Source organism: Echiichthys vipera (assembly GCF_963691815.1).
Source record: "Echiichthys vipera genome assembly, chromosome: X".
NCBI lineage: Eukaryota > Metazoa > Chordata > Actinopteri > Perciformes > Trachinidae > Echiichthys > Echiichthys vipera.
In genome coordinates, this window is record NC_139825.1 from 31,290,670 (window position 1) to 31,310,325 (window position 19,656).

Consider the following 19,656-nt stretch of genomic DNA (forward strand, 5'->3'; position numbering starts at 1 on the left):
TTACAGTAAATATACACACGCAGCGTTTCGTCTGAACACTGAAGCTGTGGAAAGTAACTAAGTACATTTACTCAAGTACTGTACCTCAATTTTGAGGTACTTTACTTGAATAATTACATTTTAATCTACTTTAAACTTCTACTTCACTACATTTATTTGGCAACTTCAGTTACTAGTTATCTTAAAAACCATATATTATTATAGATTAAGCGATACTTTAGATAAATTAGCCCCACCTTTATCAGTTCCAGATCATTTACACTAATCTCTCAATAATTCAAATCTAATAATATAATAATCTTAAATAAGCCATTCTGCATAATGAATACTCTTTGTAAAGTATTTTTGTTGCTAATACTTTTGCACTTTTACTCAAGTAACATTTTGATGCAGGACTTTTACTTGTAACATAGTACTTCTACTGTGTGGTTTAACTACTTTTACATAAGTTTAATTTTGATGCAGGACTTTTACTTGTAACATAGTACTTCTACTGTGTGGTTTAACTACTTTTACATAAGTTTAATTTTGATGCAGGACTTTTACTTGTAACATAGTACTTCTACTGTGTGGTTTAACTACTTTTACATAAGTTACATTTTGATGCAGGACTTTAACTTGTAACATAATACTTCTACTGTGTGGTTTAACTTATTTTACATAAGTAACATTTTGATGCAGGACTTTTACATGTAACAGAGTACTTCTACTGTGTGGTTTAACTTATTTTACATGAGTAAAGAGCCTCGCAGCCTGTTATTCATCCCTGCAGCAGCTAATAACTGAGCTTCATGAAGCTGCCGGGCCTCTTTGCTTAGAAGAGTTTCTCACAGTTAACACACAAACATTTGACCTCCCGCTCCAAAATGACTTAGTTTCAATTGAACAGTGAGTTCAACAGCGTTAACAAATACCGAATATGCATGAAGTTACAAAGTTAGTGTAATAAAACGTACCTTGGTTAGCCGGTTAGCATCGTGGCTTATCTGTGTCCATACAAACGGAGCTCCATCGGCTCTCCCAGATTTGAGCTGGAGGTTTTATTTCTGTCTACACTCACAAAACACCCGCAGAAACCAACACCAAGTCCTCAGGTTACGTCTCTGTGGTCTAAACGAGGAGACACATCACAGCACAAACATAAAAACAACAGTTTTACCCCCAAATGTAACTTTCGTTGGAGAAGATGCCTCTCAGCGCAGCAAAGTAAAGCAATGCTGTGCTGCCTTCGCGTGTTGTCGGAAAAAAATGATCGGACTAACAACATCAAGTATTTACCATGGTAACCGCGTAATCTAAGCTATAGATTTAGTGTTTAAAATCAATAAACCAAGGTTAAAGTAGCCAGTACAGGTCAATATGGACATTTAATTAATTCATAAAGGTATTATATTTAAGTCTCATGTAATATTCCTCCACTTTGTTGGGAATTATATCGATACTTCCGTCGATTGCTAAAATAAAACAATAGCCACTATGTAAGACAATCTTTCGATCGGTCAAGTTGCTATTATTGTCATTTAGTGGCCCCTAATTATTGCTTCAAGTTATATTCACCACTGCGTCCTGGAAATCACGAGCCAAAAATGTGACTGTGAATGCCGCATGGGTCATCCGTTACTCCGCCGCTGTGTGGGCGGTTTACCGGCAGTAAACACGGTGTCATGGTTATTACGCGGGTTTGACGTCAAAACCACTTCATTATTTCTCTTTTCATTGCCAAAGTCTCCTTTTTATCAGGATATAAAAAGCCTAAAACTACCATGAGGCTATATTGTTTTAATTAAGCCACTAGAGGGAAGCAGCGCGTTGAGCGGCCCTTTAAACATGAACTGTGGCACTCAGGCTCTCTCTGGTGGTTCCTGAAGGAAACTACTAAAAAAGGAAACTTTGATTACTAAATTAATATAATATTTAGAAAATACTTTAGGATCCTTGGAATGTGATTTAACTAAGTTTAGCATTTCCTGTCATATTTTAGTTTCTTGAAAGTTTCTAGCAATTCACCAAAAATGTGCCGTCCCTTTGCAGCCCTAGCTGTGAAAGGTTACTACAGTGTGTCAGCCACATTTTAAGAATAAAAGGTAACTGAAAGGGAGGAAATCAATGACACCTCTTGGTTTGTTTGATCAAATAGTTCAGTCATGTAACTAGAGCAGAGTTACGAGCTAAACTGTGGTGGAAGATGGTGAGCAGAGGTAAAATGATTGGTTTAAAACACTGACATGTCAGTTCTGATGCTGCCCTTCATACAGCGTGGCTGAAGACAGTCAACAACAAATAACCTTCTGATTATGATAAACCTTCCTGTCCGTAGCTCAACACATCTATTTAACACTGGTCTTAGTGGTGGTTCTTGAGAGAGCCTGATATTTATTGAGGTGTTACGTCACGTACAAAGTTCAAGAACCACTGTTGTAGTGTAATTATTAGGAAAATATTAGGATTTGTAAAATAACTTCACAGTAGCGTTGTAACCTTATAGTCCTTGTTGTGCACCACACACCACAGGTTGGACATCTCATAGTTTAAAGCCATTTCCTGATTGAATTAAAATGAACAAAGGCAAAATAAATGTTACAGCATATTCTGAGAAAATGCGTTAAAGGGGGAACAACACATCTTGTGTTTATATCCTGTGAATGTTCTCATTTGTCCAGGTCATCGTTATCCCCAAAGCAATTTCAGTCAAAAGCAGCTGGACATCATCGGCCTTGTGAAAGGTTAAATACCTGGATCTCAACACCAGATAGTGGGACTAGTCCCAGCCTGGTCCTGGTCTAGTCCCAGCCTGGTCAGATCCGTACATGAACTGATGAAGCCTCTTGGATGAGAGGTGAAACGTCTTCCTAGACAAATAACCAAGTCCAGTTGCTTTTGACTGAAATTGCTTTGGGGATAATGTTTATATGTGAAATAAAACTTGTTCTGATGCAGGTGGCAGGGTCAGTGGTTTTCAAAGTGGGGGCTGTGCCCCCTGAGGACCGCCAGGGGGCGACAGAGCGGCCTCAGAAAATTGGAAGATGAGGAAAAAAAGGGAAAGACAAAAAAATACATAATCTAATTTAATCATTATTATAAAATATAATCTAGACTCTAGACTATAACTTGTTTTTTTCAAATCACAAGTATAAAATCTAATTTAGGCTACTCGTCCAGTAAAATGACAAACTGTATAATTTTACCACCAAAGCAAAACTTCTCAGAGTTCAAACAAAGATAAGCTGATGTTCTTTTGTAACCAGAAAATCAGAAACTAATTAGAAAAGTGCAAAGTAGCCTAATTAGCTGTGTTGTTTAATTTTGGCTGTACACACCTGATGACAACATGTTTTTTTTTACAGCACAAGCTCTAAAACAGACCTGAACAGATTAAAGCATTTAAAGCTGAATTACTTTTATCATTTATTAATTAAATTACTCACATCTGCTGCGACAAATGAACATCCTAAAGCCGTTCACTCAGGTACTTTGTTATGGTAACCAACATTTCTGCTAAATGTGTCTTTCACCATCGAAAAGAATGACAGTGATGATTGTTATTTTCCACACAAGTACTTCTTCTGATTAATCGACACATCGTTTTTTGTTGTTGTAGATTTTGAATTCTACTTGTGTCATTCATATCAAACCCATTATTAAAGCTCACTGATGAAATTTTGATTAAATATGTTTTAACTTATTGTTTTAAGCAAGTTTTCTCCCCCAAAATAAAACACATTGACGGCCCTTATTTAGTGATCAGTAAACTTTGCAATGTTGTGTAACACGTGAAACAGTTCAAATGTTTTAAAAATCATTCTGGTCGTCATCTAAAGATAAACAAAGTCTGTTTTTTAAGTAATCAGAACTTCCTTTACTCTTGTCAACACCAAACCACATATGTCTCAGTGGTTTTTATACTTTTACAGACAGATCGTTGCTGTGAAAACATCAGAGACCGTGGTTATTTGATACATTTTAATAGTTTTAATTGCAGTAAGAGCTGATCTTGTGGAAAAGCAATGCATATTAGTGAAAATATGGTTCACTTATAAATAAATGACATTTGTGACCAAATAAGGAAGTTTTAGTACAAACCAAAGTCATGACCCTCGTTTGCCTGCACACTGTCACAGAGAGACACTGAAACCTTTGGGGGGAAAGTCCTCCATTCAAATGTCGTCTGATGTCCGTTCACTCAGGTCAGGCAGAATATAAACATATACATATATATATATATGTATATATATATATATATATATATATATATATATATATATATATATATATACATATATATATATATGTATTTCTCAGTGAGATGACTCTGTACGGATCAAGTTCTCGTGTAGACTTTAGCTAACTTTTATGCCACAAGGAAACCACAGTCACCTGACCTGAGAGCTGCAGCGTTGGCATCCACATTCTGCATGTTGGTGGTTAAACAGTGAAAAGTTAATATGCACCTCCATTGTGCCGCGCTACTTTATCTCTAAATTCACTGCAGCTGCACTTACAGCTGGGCAGCGTTAAGAATCACTAATGGGCTTATATTTTGTGTGTGCCTCTTTATACAGTTTATAAACTTTGGGTGAGTTTTATCTGTTTTTTTCTTAATTCCAACAGGTTAAAACATATTATTACGTAGCTGAAATGCCATCTTACAATTAAACTCTGAACAACAAAATGAGTGGAAATAACAGGATAATAATAAAATCAACAATGCAACATTATAGCACAAAATAGTCATTAAGGCACACAAAAATATCTATCTCAAGCCATCCTTGTTTTTATTGGTGTGAGGTGTTTTTTCTGCAGGGGATACATAGAAAAAATGTAAAATGTAAAATGTAAAAAATCAAAAATTCTCAGTGATATACAGTGGGTACGGAAAGTATTCAGACCCCCTTAAATTTTTTACTCTTTGTTAAATTGCAGCCATGTGCTAAAATCATTTAAGTTCATTTTTTTTCCTTTTAATGTACACACAGCACCCCATATTGACAGAAAAACACAGAATTGTAGACATTTTTACAGATTTATTAAAAAAGAAAAACTGAAATATCACATGGACATAAGTATTCAGACCCTTTGCTGTGACACTTGTATATTTACCTCAGGTACTGTCCATTTCTTCTGATCATCCATGAGATGGTTCTACACCTTCATTGGAGTCCAGCTGTGTTTAATTCTAATGATTGGACTTGATTAAGGAAGCCACACACCTGTCTATATAAGACCTTACAGCTCACAGTGCATGTCAGAGCAGATGAGAATCATGAGGTCGAAGGAACTGCCTGAAGAGCTCAGAGACAGAATTGTGGCAAGGCACAGATCTGGCCATGGATACAAAAAAATTTCTGCTGCACTTAAAGTTCCCAAGAGCACAGTGGCCTCCATAATCCTTAAATGGAAGACGTATGGGATGACAAGAACTCTTCCAAGAGCTGGCCGTCCAACCAAACTGAGCAATCGGGGGAGAAGAGCCTTGGTGAGAGAGGTAAAGAAGAACCCAAAGATCACAGTGGCTGAACTCCAGAGATGCAGTGAGGAGATGGGAGAAAGTTCAAGAAAGTCAACCATCACTGCAGCCCTCCACCAGTCAGGGCTTTATGGCAGAGTGGCCCGACGGAAGCCTCTCCTCAGAGTAAGACACATGAAAGCCCGCATAGAATTTGCCAAAAAACACATGAAGGACTCCCAGACTATGATAAATAAGATTCTCTGGTCTGATGAGACAAAGATAGAACTTTTTGGCCTTAATTCTAAGCGGTATGTGTGGAGAAAACCAGGCACCGCTCATCACCTGCCCAACACCATCCCTACAGTCAAGTGTGGTGGTGGGAGCATCATGCTGTGGGGGTGTTTTGCAGCTGCAGGGACAGGACGACTGGTTGCAATTGAAGGAAAGATGAATGCAGGCCAAGTACAGAGATATCCTGGACGAAAACCTTTTCCAGAGTGCTATGGACCTCAGACTGGGCCGACGGTTCACCTTCCAACAAGACAATGACCCTAAGCACACAGCTAAAATGACGAAGGAGTGGCTTCGGAACAACTCTGTGACTGTTCTTGAATGGCCCAGCCAGAGCCCTGACTTGAACCCAATTGAGCATCTCTGGAGAGACCTCAAAATGGCTGTCCACCAACGTTCACCATCCAACCTGACAGAACTGGAGAGGATCTGCAAGGAGGAATGGCAGAGGATCCCCAAATCCAGGTGTGAAAAACTAGTTGCATCATTCCCAAGAAGACTCACGGCTGTATTAGCTCAAAAGGGTGCTTCCACTCAATACTGAGCAAAGGGTCTGAATACTTATGTCCATGTGATATTTCAGTTTTTCTTTTTTAATAAATCTGTAAAAATGTCTACAATTCTGTGTTTTTCTGTCAATATGGGGTGCTGTGTGTACATTAATGAGGAAAAAAAATGAACTTAAATGATTTTAGCACATGGCTGCAATTTAACAAAGAGTAAATAATTTAAGGGGGTCTGAATACTTTCCGTACCCACTGTAACATCAACACATCTGGGGCGCCATGGGGCAGCGGTAAATACAGAGGCTGAAAGCTCTCACCGCAACAGTCAGGGCTCAACTCCGGCATTTAAAGCTCTCTCTCTCCCGTTTCCCGTCAATCCTCAGCTGTACTATAATAAAAGCAAAGACACAAACACATAAAGAAAAAACATCAACACAGCTGCAGCTCCAGATGAAGGTGTAGGTTTATATACAGTAAACCTTTATTGCTATTTAATGATTATTGTAACATTTTTACAGTAAATGATTTGCCCCCTGGCAAAATAAATGTTACAGCATATTCTGAGCAAATGTGTTAAAGGGGGAACAACACATCTATTTAACACTGGTCTTAGTGGTGGTTCTTGAGAGAGCCTGATATTTATTGAGGTGTTACGTCACGTACAAAGTTCAAGAACCACTGTTGTAGTGTAACTATTAGGAAAATATTAGGATTTGTAAAATAACTTCACAGTAGCGTTGTAACCTTATAGTCCTTGTTGTGCACCACACACCACAGGTTGGACATCTCTTAGTTTAAAGCCATTTCCTGATTGAATTAAAATGAACAAAGGCAAAATAAATGTTACAGCATATTCTGAGAAAATGCGTTAAAGGGGGAACAACACATCTTGTGTTTATATCCTGTGAATGTTCTCATTTGTCCAGGTCATTGTTATCACCAAAGCAATTTCAGTCAAAAGCAGCTGGACATCATCGGCCTTGTGAAAGGTTAAATACCTGGATCTCAACACCAGATAGTGGGACTAGTCCCAGCCTGGTCGTGGTCCAGTCCCAGCCTGGTCAGATGTGGACATGAAGTGGTGAAGCCTCTTGGATGAGAGGTGAAACGTCTTCCTAGACAAATAACCAAGTCCAGTTGCTTTTGACTGAAATTGCTTTGGGGATAATGTTTATATGTGAAATAAAACTTGTTCTGATGCAGGTGGCAGGGTCAGTTTGAATGGACAGTTTGAATAATCATGTGACGAGTTGAAGGCAAGTTCACGTATCGAGGAGCATGACTGGTTTAGTTTTGAAAAGAAGAGTTTTGTGATGAGTAACCACCAAAGAGAGCGCTACAGCAGCGTGCAGAACATTACCACTTTGTAGTTTCACACCAGAAACAGAAACTGTCTAACCAGACAAGGGCCGAGGTCTCACCTTTTGTTTTGTGTGTACTAGGGTTTCTTTATGTCTAACGACTGACAGTTATCACAACTATATTGCTATAATTCATACATGTATAGATTTAAGTTCCTTATTCAATCAAATAAACTGAAAAACACTTTGATCTTTTGAAAACAACTAAACTATTTTAACATTTCTATCACATCAACACTGAAGACATATTTGCAGTTAACGTCTGACCTCAAAGATTGAAAAGAAGTTGCTCATTGAATCAATTAAATAAATAAAAGGCAAAATGATCTGAAATACAATCATGTATTAACTTGTGGGGACCTCACTGGAGTGTGTGTGTTTGGTTAAAAACAAAGATATTTGCATTAACAGATATAAATGTAACCACTTATTACTTTCCCTTAATGTTTTTTCACCTTTTTTATTTACATTTCACAATTACCGTCTAACACAAATCTATATTTTATTTAATATTTTATATAGTTTATTCTAACTTCTGTACTGCATTATGTCTTAGATGAAAAAATGTACTTGCATTTTATTAATTTTATTAATATTTAACGTGCATTGTTGGAGATATCATTGAGTTGAAATAGAGTTGTTGTGTTTTACATGTATCGTTCTTTTTTTTAAATTGTCAATGGATTAAAGGGTTTTTACGCACCTTCTAACCTTCACCAACTTTCTCAGTTGTCTATAACTTGAGTGGATAACATCAGGTAATTCGTCCAGACTCTCGGGGCTGATCTGGCTGATCGCCCTTTCTGTTCATTTATGCATTAGAAAAGACAGCATCAGTATCAGCAAGAAAATACTAATCACTGCTACTGTTTTATATCTAATACAACACACATCAGGGTTTTCTGTGATAGTGTTGAAACAGTGCTGTGAGAAAAGCTGGCCAATGTGTCTGAGATATATATATTTTTAAAGCAGGAGAAGGGAAACTCCTGACCCCCTGCACCCACAGCATGGCATCTGACCTGCTTTTCTCATATTTCAAACTACACGACTGAAAAAGAAGTGGGCACACATGAACACTTGAACTTTCATATACCCGACTTTTGTTGTTAGCACTCATATGAATACCTTAGATTTCTCAGAAGTTACATTTGCCTCTGACTCTACTGACTAAAAGTACCCATGACGAGACCTTCAGGCAAAACAAACAACGTAAAAATGTCGTACATGACCTCTCAGATCTGAGCGGTCTGTTGTTTGACATTTGTCTTGCTGTAAGAGGCCGGGGAGCTTTTGTGAGATGATTGTTATGAGGTAAACCTTATCTAGACTTGCTATCAGTGTGTCGCCTTTCATGGTCTGAACAATGTCTGATTACCTTTCGACCTTTTTCCACTCAATTAGATTCTGTTTCCTGTGAGGTGCAGTGGTTGCAGGTTGCCAGTTTACTGTCTCCTCGTATGAATAAGCGTGATTTGTTTCTCATGGTCTTTTCGGTGTTCTCGTTTTCTTTTGGGAAACTCAAATGTAAAAGTGGGAAACCATAAATGACCTCATATTTCACAACTCTCTTGAAGTTTTCTATGCATATTTGTTTTTTTTTATATGCGTATTTGTTTTTTGTCGATGTAAGTAGAGGATAAGTCAAACCCACGCACCGTTACTGGTATACTCAAAAGATGAGATAATACCTAAGTCATTTATCCGATCTCATGTTTTGTCCATCAGAGTTACAGTAAGCAGAGGTGGCAAGTGTGTTGTTCACAAGATAAGATAAAGAAACCACAAAGAACCAACATAGTTTATATTTTATATCTTCAAAACAACACACCGATTATCACGATCATCTTATTCTAAAAACACATTTATAAGAAAAACAAAAACCTTTGAACTGAGAAAGCTGATATTATTTCAATGCATTATTACACCACACACTGAACCTCATTGAATCAATAATGAGCACTTATGCATAAAGTGTTAATTATTGCTTTAAAACATACATTTACTGGATAAAACTGGGCACACTACAAAAAAGTGGGCATAACTACATTAGGGAAATTAATGAAATGTTACAAGTCCCTGCATTGCATTATTTGAAATTGCGTACATACATTTAAAATAAACTTAAAGTGACAATAACATTATTTAAAAAATTCAATTATTGTTTGATTTTCTAGCTAAAACATGATTGCATTGGTCCCGAGTTGCATTTATCAGGAGTTTATAAGCTACGAATGCAGTGAAACTTGTCTCTGCACATTTTGTGTGAGCGCAATAACACATCTTTGGTTTCTGGATACTAATTATGGGAAACCTTGATGTAAACTTTGGAGGTGTGATGTCTTGTTTATATTATAACACAATTAAATCATGATCTTACATTTTTGCATTCCTTAATAAACAAGTGTCTTTGGCAGTTCTTTTCCCCATTCGATCCCCAAAAGTAATATCTCATCATAATTGATTTTATTTATTCATTTATTTTAGTGGAACAAGTTATAAACACACATTTTTTCAGCTTTTTTTTGTAAATGCACACGTATGCACATCTACACATACAAACATTAATCATTCGCCAAACATTTTACAATAAAAACATTAAATCCTTGCCTTTAATATATAAAAAATGTTAAATTTATACTTCTAAAAATGTATACAATTACACTCTAATTTCATGAAAAAAAGGGTTCTCATGCAAAAACAAAAGATATCACTGGATACTCAACACTATTGTGCGACACGGTGGCTATAAGCAGAATAAAAAGCATGTTCAATATTTGTCGAAATTAGAATAAAGGAAGTATAAGGACAAAATCACATTTTTATATTTTTGGTTTTACTTAAGAAAAATGAGTCTCTCATTCTCATTCATCAAGATAAGCATGACAAAGGGAAAAAGAAACGGTTGTGTCTTCTCCTCCTACTCAAACATCTGCAGCTGACTTCTCCCACCGGTTGTTCCAAAGCTCTCTGAAGTGCCAGCATTGGTGAACGAGGCTGAAGAGTTGTAGCTCTGCAGGAACTTGGGCTTCCCTAAGCAGGTCTTGTACAGGGTCTCAGCCCGACGTCTGAAGTGATGGTCCAGGAAAAAGTAGATGGCTGGATTCACACAGCTGTTGAGGAACGCAAGGCAGCACGAGATGAGGAGCCCGTTTCTCTGCCACGACTGAGCATCACAACTCAGGTCATCGTTTGCGAGCTGCGAGACGATTATGATGACTTTGAAGATGTTGAAGGGGAGCCAGGACACCACGAAGGCCACTATGATGGAGAGGACCATCTTGAGGGAGTGTCTGCGGCGGGCTTCTGCCCGAGGATTTGCAGCACAGTGGTGGTTGAGATGCACAATGATGGTGCCGTAGCAGAGCACGATGACTAACACTGGAAAGACAAAGGTGAGTAACACCATCGAGAGACTCAGGCCGAGAAAAAAAAGTGAGTTGTTAGGCTCAACGCAGGAGAGTCCATCAATAGACGACTCCACTCTGCGGTACACCAGAGATGGGATGCCAAGCACCAGGGAGCTCAACCACACTGCGGCACAAGTGGCACGGATGCACCCGCTGCTCCTGAGGGCCCTCGAGTCCATCAGCTTCACCACAGCCAGGTATCGATCGACACTCATGCAGGTGAGAAAGAAGATGTTGGAGAAGCGGTTCACAGCTATAATGTAGCTGCTCAGTTTACACAGCAGGTCCCCAGTGGACCCAAAGTCCCAGTAGCCGCCCCGGCTGGCAGAGATGGCCCACAGCGGCAGTGTGACGACGAAGACAAGGTCGGCCAGGGCCAGATTGACAACAAATGTGTCCACCAGACGCCCACCTCTCCTACCTTTGTTGCCCACCACTGAGATCACAAAGAGGTTGCCCAGAAAACCTGTGAAAAATATGAGGTAATACAGTACTGGCACGAAGATGTTGGAGCCATGCAGGTGTGAGCTGGGACAATCCACTGTGAAATTTAAAAACAACCCATCATCAGTAAAGTTGTCACTGTAATTGTAATTGTAGTAAAAAGGATAATCAGTGTAGGCGTCCATACTGAGAGATTAAAGAGAGGCTCTGCAGTGCAGCTGTTGTATTGTGGTAGGATGGCATGCTGCTACTTGGTATTGAATGTGAAAACAGGAAGATCCTCTCTAGATGCTTTTTCAGCTCTCTTCCTCTCATCTATCAGAGCCGTCTACCATTCAATGTCTGTGACAACTTCCTCTCACTGTCCTTTTTCTCATGTGTGATTTAAATGCTCCAAAAATACTGAATGTTTTGTTTGACATTATGTCCGTCACAGTTGCTTGAAGAGCATTCAGAAATTCTGATATTATACACATTACCTGTTGCAAAATACTTTAAACACTATAGGCATTACTTAGCAAGACGTGTGTTTGTTTGTGTGTGTGTGTGTGTGTGTGTGTGTGTCTCATGTAAACTGTCACATCAGCATATTAAGCACAGAACCTTATATTGGTGTGTATGATCTCCCATAGGAGGTCTTTTTCTTGTGTTATAGTGTGTTAGATGTGTGTGTCCAGTAGGGGGCAGGTGAGATTTACTTGTGTTTTATATGTGGTGAGCTCCTGCCTGTTTGTCTGTGGCTCTGCAACAAATATCACTCATTTTCTTTTGCAGAAAATTTGTGATATTTGTATAGCGTTGTTCCTATTAGTTAAAAACATTCACTGACAGTTCTTATATCATCTTATTTTGCACCACATGCAGTAGTCGGTTTAATTGTGAAGCCGCAGGATTTGCAGAGAAAGGGGCTTCAATCATTAAATCTCGTGTTAGGCCCTCGAAACCGTGGGTCCTTAATGAAATCACTTTGGACTTCATTAAAGTTACATTCATCATGACAAGGTACTGATGAAAATGTATATTACACATTGTTATTATTTCATCTTATTTGAGTCCATGTACAAAATAAACATGTATTATATGTTTAGGTTTTGTACCAGCGTTAGTTTAGCTCAGACCTAAAACACAGAACATCACTAAACAAACTAAATTACACACGTCAGTATTTGCTAACTCTTTAAACAAACTGAAGTAAAGATTTAATACATGCAGATTTCACCCAGAGTCCTTGTGAGCAGCATTTACTTGTCACTGACCGTGAGAGCTGATCAGCTACACAGTCTTTATTGAAACAGACTGGATGTAAACGGTTCTGTCCTTGTTTTTACATCCTGTTTTTTGATTTAAACTCGTTTGTTTACACTTTATTACTGACTTTGAGGCCAAAAGCATCGTCTCAGCACTGTGTCACTGTACAGAGAAAGTATGGTTGTTAGATAGTAAACTGCTTTCTGTTGCACACATTGAGTCAGAGGATATTTATTGACATTCTGTTTCTCTATAGTTTAATTTAACTATTGTTATTTTTGCATATTTGGTACACCCAACATATAGCCTGTTGCATGTCTTTCCATCCTGGAGGAGAGAAATCCTCCTCTGTTGTTCTTCCTGTGGTTTCTTCCTTTTTCCTCCTTTCAGTTTTTTCCTCATCATCTGTACAGAATATGAAGCAAATTATGGCACATTATTATTTGTGGTTTGTGACTTTTGGCCATATAACTAAAAACTGACTTGACTGACTGCCAACTCACTGCCAGTTAGCTAAAACCTGTAAAAGAACAAAGACAACACAAATGTGTTTAATGCACAATAGACAGTGTAGCTTGATTATCCTGTGTGCTGAGGCAGCAGAAGCAGATGATGTTTATCATAATGTGATATACAGATAAAGTGTTTTTTCTTAGTAATAACGTAAAGACTTGTCACCACCACAAAAAAACAAATTAAGCAACTGAAACTGCTTGATGCGGTGTTGTGCATCAGCTCGTAGTGTCGGTCTGGATGGAATGATTAGGCTTGCAGCTCATTGCCTCCAGAAGATTCACCCTGGTGAAAGATAACAGAGATTGACAGGACAGAGAAGGCTTTGGCAGCCACGGCCATTGTTACAGAGAAGGAAACGGTCGTTACGACTACCTCCTCAAGACAGAATAGACCTCGGGAGAAATGAACTCTGTGGTCCAGCTTGCAGCTATTGTGCTGTGGCCGCGAGGAGTGAGGGTGGAGGACAGGCCACATCTTACAACAGGCCTGGAGAACACTTCATTGTTCCGCAGGAGAGTTTCAGTTAAGCAAGCACGGCGAATGAATGACCTCCTTATAGGATCCTGCTCCACTTTCTAGCATTGTGCGTTATTTAAACACTCCTCTTACTTTGTAGTGTCAAGGTGATGTGTGGATATACTCATCATGGCAGAAAATCCTGTCAGCTCCGCATTGTCCTACTTGATGTTGTTCTCCCTCATCCTCAGCTGTACCTTTTTCCTTTAAAAAGTTTTAATTATTTCTTCTGCATTCTTGCTGCTCTGTCAGTGGAACGCTACATTCCTCTCCTCGAATAAGTGCTGTCTCACTCCAATTGAGCAGAGTAAATGTGAGAGCCAGTGAATGGAGCAGCCTCAATAGGAGAAAATAAACAATTGCATTGGTCCATGGGTGCAGCGGGGGAGAGCGGATGAGAGGAAGGGAGAAAGGCCTCCCTAACGTGCTAAGATTCCCATGGATACTCGGTCCTTTTTCTGTTGAGAGGAGGATCTCGTAAAGTACTTCAACAGTGGATGATTTCTCTTTTCCTTTTACTCTGTTTTTATTTGAGGAGAGAAAGGGTGGTATGCGTCAGGGTGATTGTTAGACATAGGAGGTCACATGCACACACGTGCGCACTCGTATACACACACAAACACACACACACACACACACACACACACACACACACACACACACACACACACACACACACACACACACACACACACACACACACACACAAACACACACGTACAATTTGCTCCTCTCTTGTCGAGTGCTAAGTTTCAGAAAAGGAGTCCATTGTTCAGGTGTGAAAGGTTCTTGTTTTAGCTGTTTAACGAAATCAAAAGTTCCTTCAATACAAAGGATTGCACAACTTCAATCCTCCGTTCTGTGTCATTTTAAGTGATGAGGGGCTTTTAACTGTTCCCCTCTGTTAAAAAAAATCACAATTTTAACTTTCTCCCACAATGTCTGCATTGCAATGATGCAAAACATTTTTAGTAGTATACAGTATACAATGCTGTGTAAAACCTTACAATGCCACATGATAAGAGATATACACAATAATACAGGGAGTTAAAGAATAAAGATGATTGACCACAGTCACAGATTGTCAGTTTGTAAGGTAACACTTCATATGAAGGTCCTTTTAATTAGTCTTGATAAATAAGATAAGGTGTGTATTAACATGATGTGTTAATGTGATTATACAAGTATTAAGAATAGCATAATAAACATGCTTGTTGTTAGATTATGTCAACTCATGTAGCGGCAAAAAGCACAACTATTATTAAGTGCACAATAAAGGATTTATTAAGCCTAAATAATTATATATACCTCAGATCTACTTGTATGTACATAAAAGCTTGTTTTTCTTTTCATTCAGCTTTGTTGTCCTTGTTTTTTAGTTGTATTTCTAGGATACATTAAACTCCTTGTCTGTAAACATACCTGATCATCAAGGCTGATTCTGGTTCTGGTTCTGGTTCTGGTTCTGGTTCTGGTAGAATCAGAAGTCGCACTGCTGGTAATAGTTTCAGTCAGGTGCCCACGGAGGGACAGGACTGTGTGTATATTTGGTGTTTCAGCTGTTTGTGTGTGTTAATAAAACGATTAAATCACAGTTTAAAAGCAGATAAAACCACGTTAGTCCTGAATGCTTGAGTTTTAGGTTTATCTCTTAACTACTTTAAACATTAAAGTTCACTTTAATTAAGCATAGTAAGTGTATTACAAAGAACTTGAAAATAAGTAAACTTTTCAAAAGTACAAAGTACGAAACTGTAAGTATTGCAGAATTAGTATATTTATTTTTAGTACATTGAATTTGAACTTATTGACATCTATTTTGATTTATTTTGATATTTATAGCTTAAATATACTTTAAACTAATGCGTACACTTGTAATAACTTTGTATACTTAAATCAGGCCTACATTTGGAATACTACACTGCTTGTCGACCTGGGTCTCAACATTTTGCCGTGCTCTACGGAGGCTCTTACAAATCAGGCATCATCATGTTGGCAGGACACTTCCTTGGCTCTTGTGCATGCCCGACTTCTTGCTTCGTGTAGGTGTAATTTTTTAATGCTGGACACATTTATGTCAATGTTGCATAATTGCAAAAGAAATAAGCCAAAACAGGATGCTAATGTTTAACATTTTCTCAACAGTGCAAAACTTAACCACAACATAACCAGATGATCATTTTGAAACTGAAAGCGTCCTTGAAATACTTAAAGTGTGTTTGATCAGCTTGTTTTTAGGACATCAACCTCTGAGCTGCGGTTTGAACGCAGTAAAAAAAATATAGCACAGAAGTCAGTGGAGCCAGACAAGGTTTAACAAATTTTAAACCCATGTTTTAAACACTGGAGCATATGGCTTTGTCCTATATTTCCCCTACTTAAATCACATTTCCCTTTGTTTCTGTTTTCTGTTTGCATTATTTACAAATTCAAAAATAACCTACAGACTTTACTTGACATAAAACGGAAGCTTTAAGTATAAATGTGTCTCTCTGCGTGCAGGTTATCTGTCAGAGCATTTAGTAAACACACAGCTTAACTGCTCAGAGAGGAGTCAGGTTTCATCTGCTGTTGAGAACTTAATGAGCAGCTTTGAGAAAAGACAGGCCCTGCAGCTGGATCAGGTTCGTGTTGAGGGAGACTATAATGGTTAAATCATTAAGTAGGAAAATCATTATTGTTGAAGCACTGCTGGCAGCTGGTGCAGGGGTGTGAAAGACCAGAAAACAGAAGCTTATACATGGAAGAGGTTAATCAACTGGAAATGCATTGTAATGAATATATAGGACACTGTCCAGCATATATAAAAAATACTGAAAAAAGGTTTTATGATTGTAGCAGCAATAATTACCTTAGATGTGTTTTCGAATTAAAGATCCAATGTTGTAAAAAGTGAGGTTTCCATGTCGTTTTTAATCATAAAGCAGGTTGAGGTGCTTTATAAATACTGTAAAAGTACAAGTAGAAATGCACACATGCCCATATTCAGAAACTGTGTCTTTAAATGTCAGGACTACCGTACATTTGTGATGTCACAACTATACTTTATATAAAGTGACGCTACAGTGAAGTTGCAGCCATTCCCCGGCTGCAATGACGGTGCTGAGACACAGAGAGCGCAGATGGGGAAGACCCTGAAACACTGACCAATCAGAGCAGTCTGGGCTTTTTCAGGAGGGGGTCTTAAAGAGACAGGCGCTAAAACAGAGCGTTTCAGACGGACAGTATGAGAAAAATAATGTGTTTTATGAACATTAAAGGATGTAAACATGTTGTAGTAGAAAATACAAATACAAGAATGAACCTGAAGATGAGCGTCATAAGTTCCCTTTAAGTCTATTGAACAGGAACCTGTTGCAGGCCTCTAAAACGGTTCTTTTCCACACCACAGTCACTGATGATCATATTTCACACGAACACATTTTAAGAATGTGATTTAGACAATGTTTGAAATGGTGTTGTCATTCATTCAACAGGTATAACCCGACATATGCTCACATAAAACACACATAAACACGACATACCTCATTAAGGTTGAACCCTTTGAGTCCACAACAGTCTTAAAACCCAACTTTTATTGCATGCAATATATCCCTGATTCAGGACTCTCTGTGTTTCAAACACCATTACATTCAATAGTGTAATAAATGCTAGATTGGCTTAATTATTGCTTAATTATCATGTAATAACAATTAGCTACTTAAATCTGGACACAAATGAGGCACAGGAGACCTTTGCTTTGGGTGTTGGGTCGTAACATCTTACAGTTTTATTACTTTTCATTAACACTTTGCGTGAGCTCCAGTTTATGATGCCTAAACTTCATCATGACATGTTGTACATATAACAAATATTATTGTTACCTTCATTTTCTCACTGTTATGTTGCAGACGTGTAACAGTGAGTGAGTTTGTTAACCCAACACAATATTGCCATGTCTTATGGAAGACTATGAGAGTGCGCATAATGAGTTACAAACTCCATGAAAATAGTTGATAGTTTAAGTAATAAATAGTGACATCCTCATTGTGCCTGATAATGACAATGCAATCATGGACATTTGTAGAGGCTGAAGACCGGACCAGCCAGTTGATGGGTATACTGGTCTTACTGAACTGCCCTTGTGTCCCAGGGGAAAGTTTTGAGGCAGATGGCCGCCTCAGTGGGCAGAATTGAGTGTCAGCTGACAGTAAATGATCTTCTCAGCAAGGGGCCAACTTGTCCTTGTAAAGCAACAGAACACGGTTGTACCAAACTGTAACGAAAGGTGGTGACAACGCTTTTGACTACTAATCTACAAAGTGGTCTGGAATTGTTTTTTTTTTTTACATTGATCCTCCTCATTTGAATCTAGAGGAGCATCTGCTGCCGCAGGGCCCCGGGTTGATTAGTCAGGAGATGATCTCGTCCCGGGGTGATCCCAGAAAGGTGAAAGTCTCAGCTGTGTTCACAATGAAGGAGTCGATCTCCGGGGGAAGACGAGCGGGCGGGTTCCCTCTGAAGACGGTCCTCATCTTAATAGTTTTATGTGTGTTTTGAATAGTGGGAAGCATTATTTTCTTGTCACGTGTGACCACGATTGTAACAGCTTTAACTGTCACACGGTATCTTGTGCAAATGTCTCACCTCCTGCTATGACTGAGCACTCTGCCTTTCTCACTCCGGTTTGACTCAGTGGGGCGGGTAACACAGATTTCATCCTCAGGTTCTTCATTAGCTGCGAGGACTTGTTCACATTAAGAGTGTTTTGGGTCAGCAGGTCAGAGGACAGGCTTACCAACACCTGGGGGACACAGAGTTCATCGCTCAGAGGGCCATTAGGAGCAGAAGCTGGACCCCGAACAGTGACAGGCAGCCGTATCTTCAACTTCTAGCTGCATCAAGAGGTCACCATCGAGAACGTGCATTTGTGTGTAAGGTGTTTAGAGTTATGAGGTATGGGGGCCTCGCTTGTACTCTGCAAGTATTGTTGGTTTTTGGAGATTGACTGTTATTATTTATTATTTTTTTGTTTGAAGAGAAAGAAAAAAAGGGCGGATTCGGAGGTAGGGTTGATGAATGTGTTGATGGTGGCATTTTGATAGGGGTAATTTTGACCTGACAGGGCCCAGGCTCTCTCATGAATCAAAATGTGTCAGCCAGGCGCTGGAGATGGAGGGCTGCTCATTGTGGCTCTGACACCCATGTGAGGGGCTGAGGCTGCTGGGGGTCAAGTGTGACACCTCATTAGGACGATGTTGATTTAGTGTGGCCGCAGCGCAACAGACCTCCTCCCATGGGGTATGGAGAGGCGTTTGAGTGAGGGGGTGGGGAGCGCTGAGCACCGGACAGAGAATGGGGGCCTACTGCTCTTCATCCGCAAGGCCGTCATCTGACAGCTTGCAAATCATGCACCTACGCTGAACACACACCACCCTACCCCCTCTTTAAATTTCAGCCTGTCTTCAGTTTGTAAACACGCATTTCTTTAACCACAAAGGAGTCATGTTTAATTGTTTTTGATATAACTATGGATCCGAATCTATTTGTTTGTTTGTTTGTTTGTCTTAAAGATGGCGGCTCTGGTTTGGTCAGTTTCCCCCTCAGTGAACCCAACACCCCTGACAGAATAATTCCGACCTTTCACCTTTGATCTTTCAATTTGAAATTGTTTTCTGTAATGTCAAGATTACTTCTGACAAGCTGCAGCTCTGCTCCCTGCAGCTCAAGTGCAAACTGTTATTTGCTGATCTTAGGATTGAGAGTTTTAAGGTTTAAAAGCACAAAGTTTGTCATCTGAGACTCTTCTGTGCATTATTTAAATTTGTGTCAAGCTTTATTTTCAGGTTGTTGATAGGTGGGCGATATTTACAGAGATAAACCTTTGAAAAAAACTTTTTTTCCCGTCTGATAAAGTTGCTAAAATGGATGATTATTTA

At 39.0% G+C, this 19,656-nt stretch overlaps 1 protein-coding gene across 1 annotated transcript; it reads right to left on the reverse strand.

Annotated features, from left to right (window-relative positions):
• Nucleotides 1-10,524: 10,524 nt before the first annotated feature.
• On the reverse strand, nt 10,525-11,643 carry gpr25 (G protein-coupled receptor 25; the record flags this gene model as incomplete). Its single annotated transcript, XM_083939603.1, has 1 exon — nt 10,525-11,643. The coding sequence occupies one exon, from the start codon at nt 11,641-11,643 to the stop codon at nt 10,525-10,527; it is 1,119 nt and encodes a 372-aa protein (XP_083795729.1).
• Between the last annotated feature and the right edge of the window lie 8,013 nt (nt 11,644-19,656).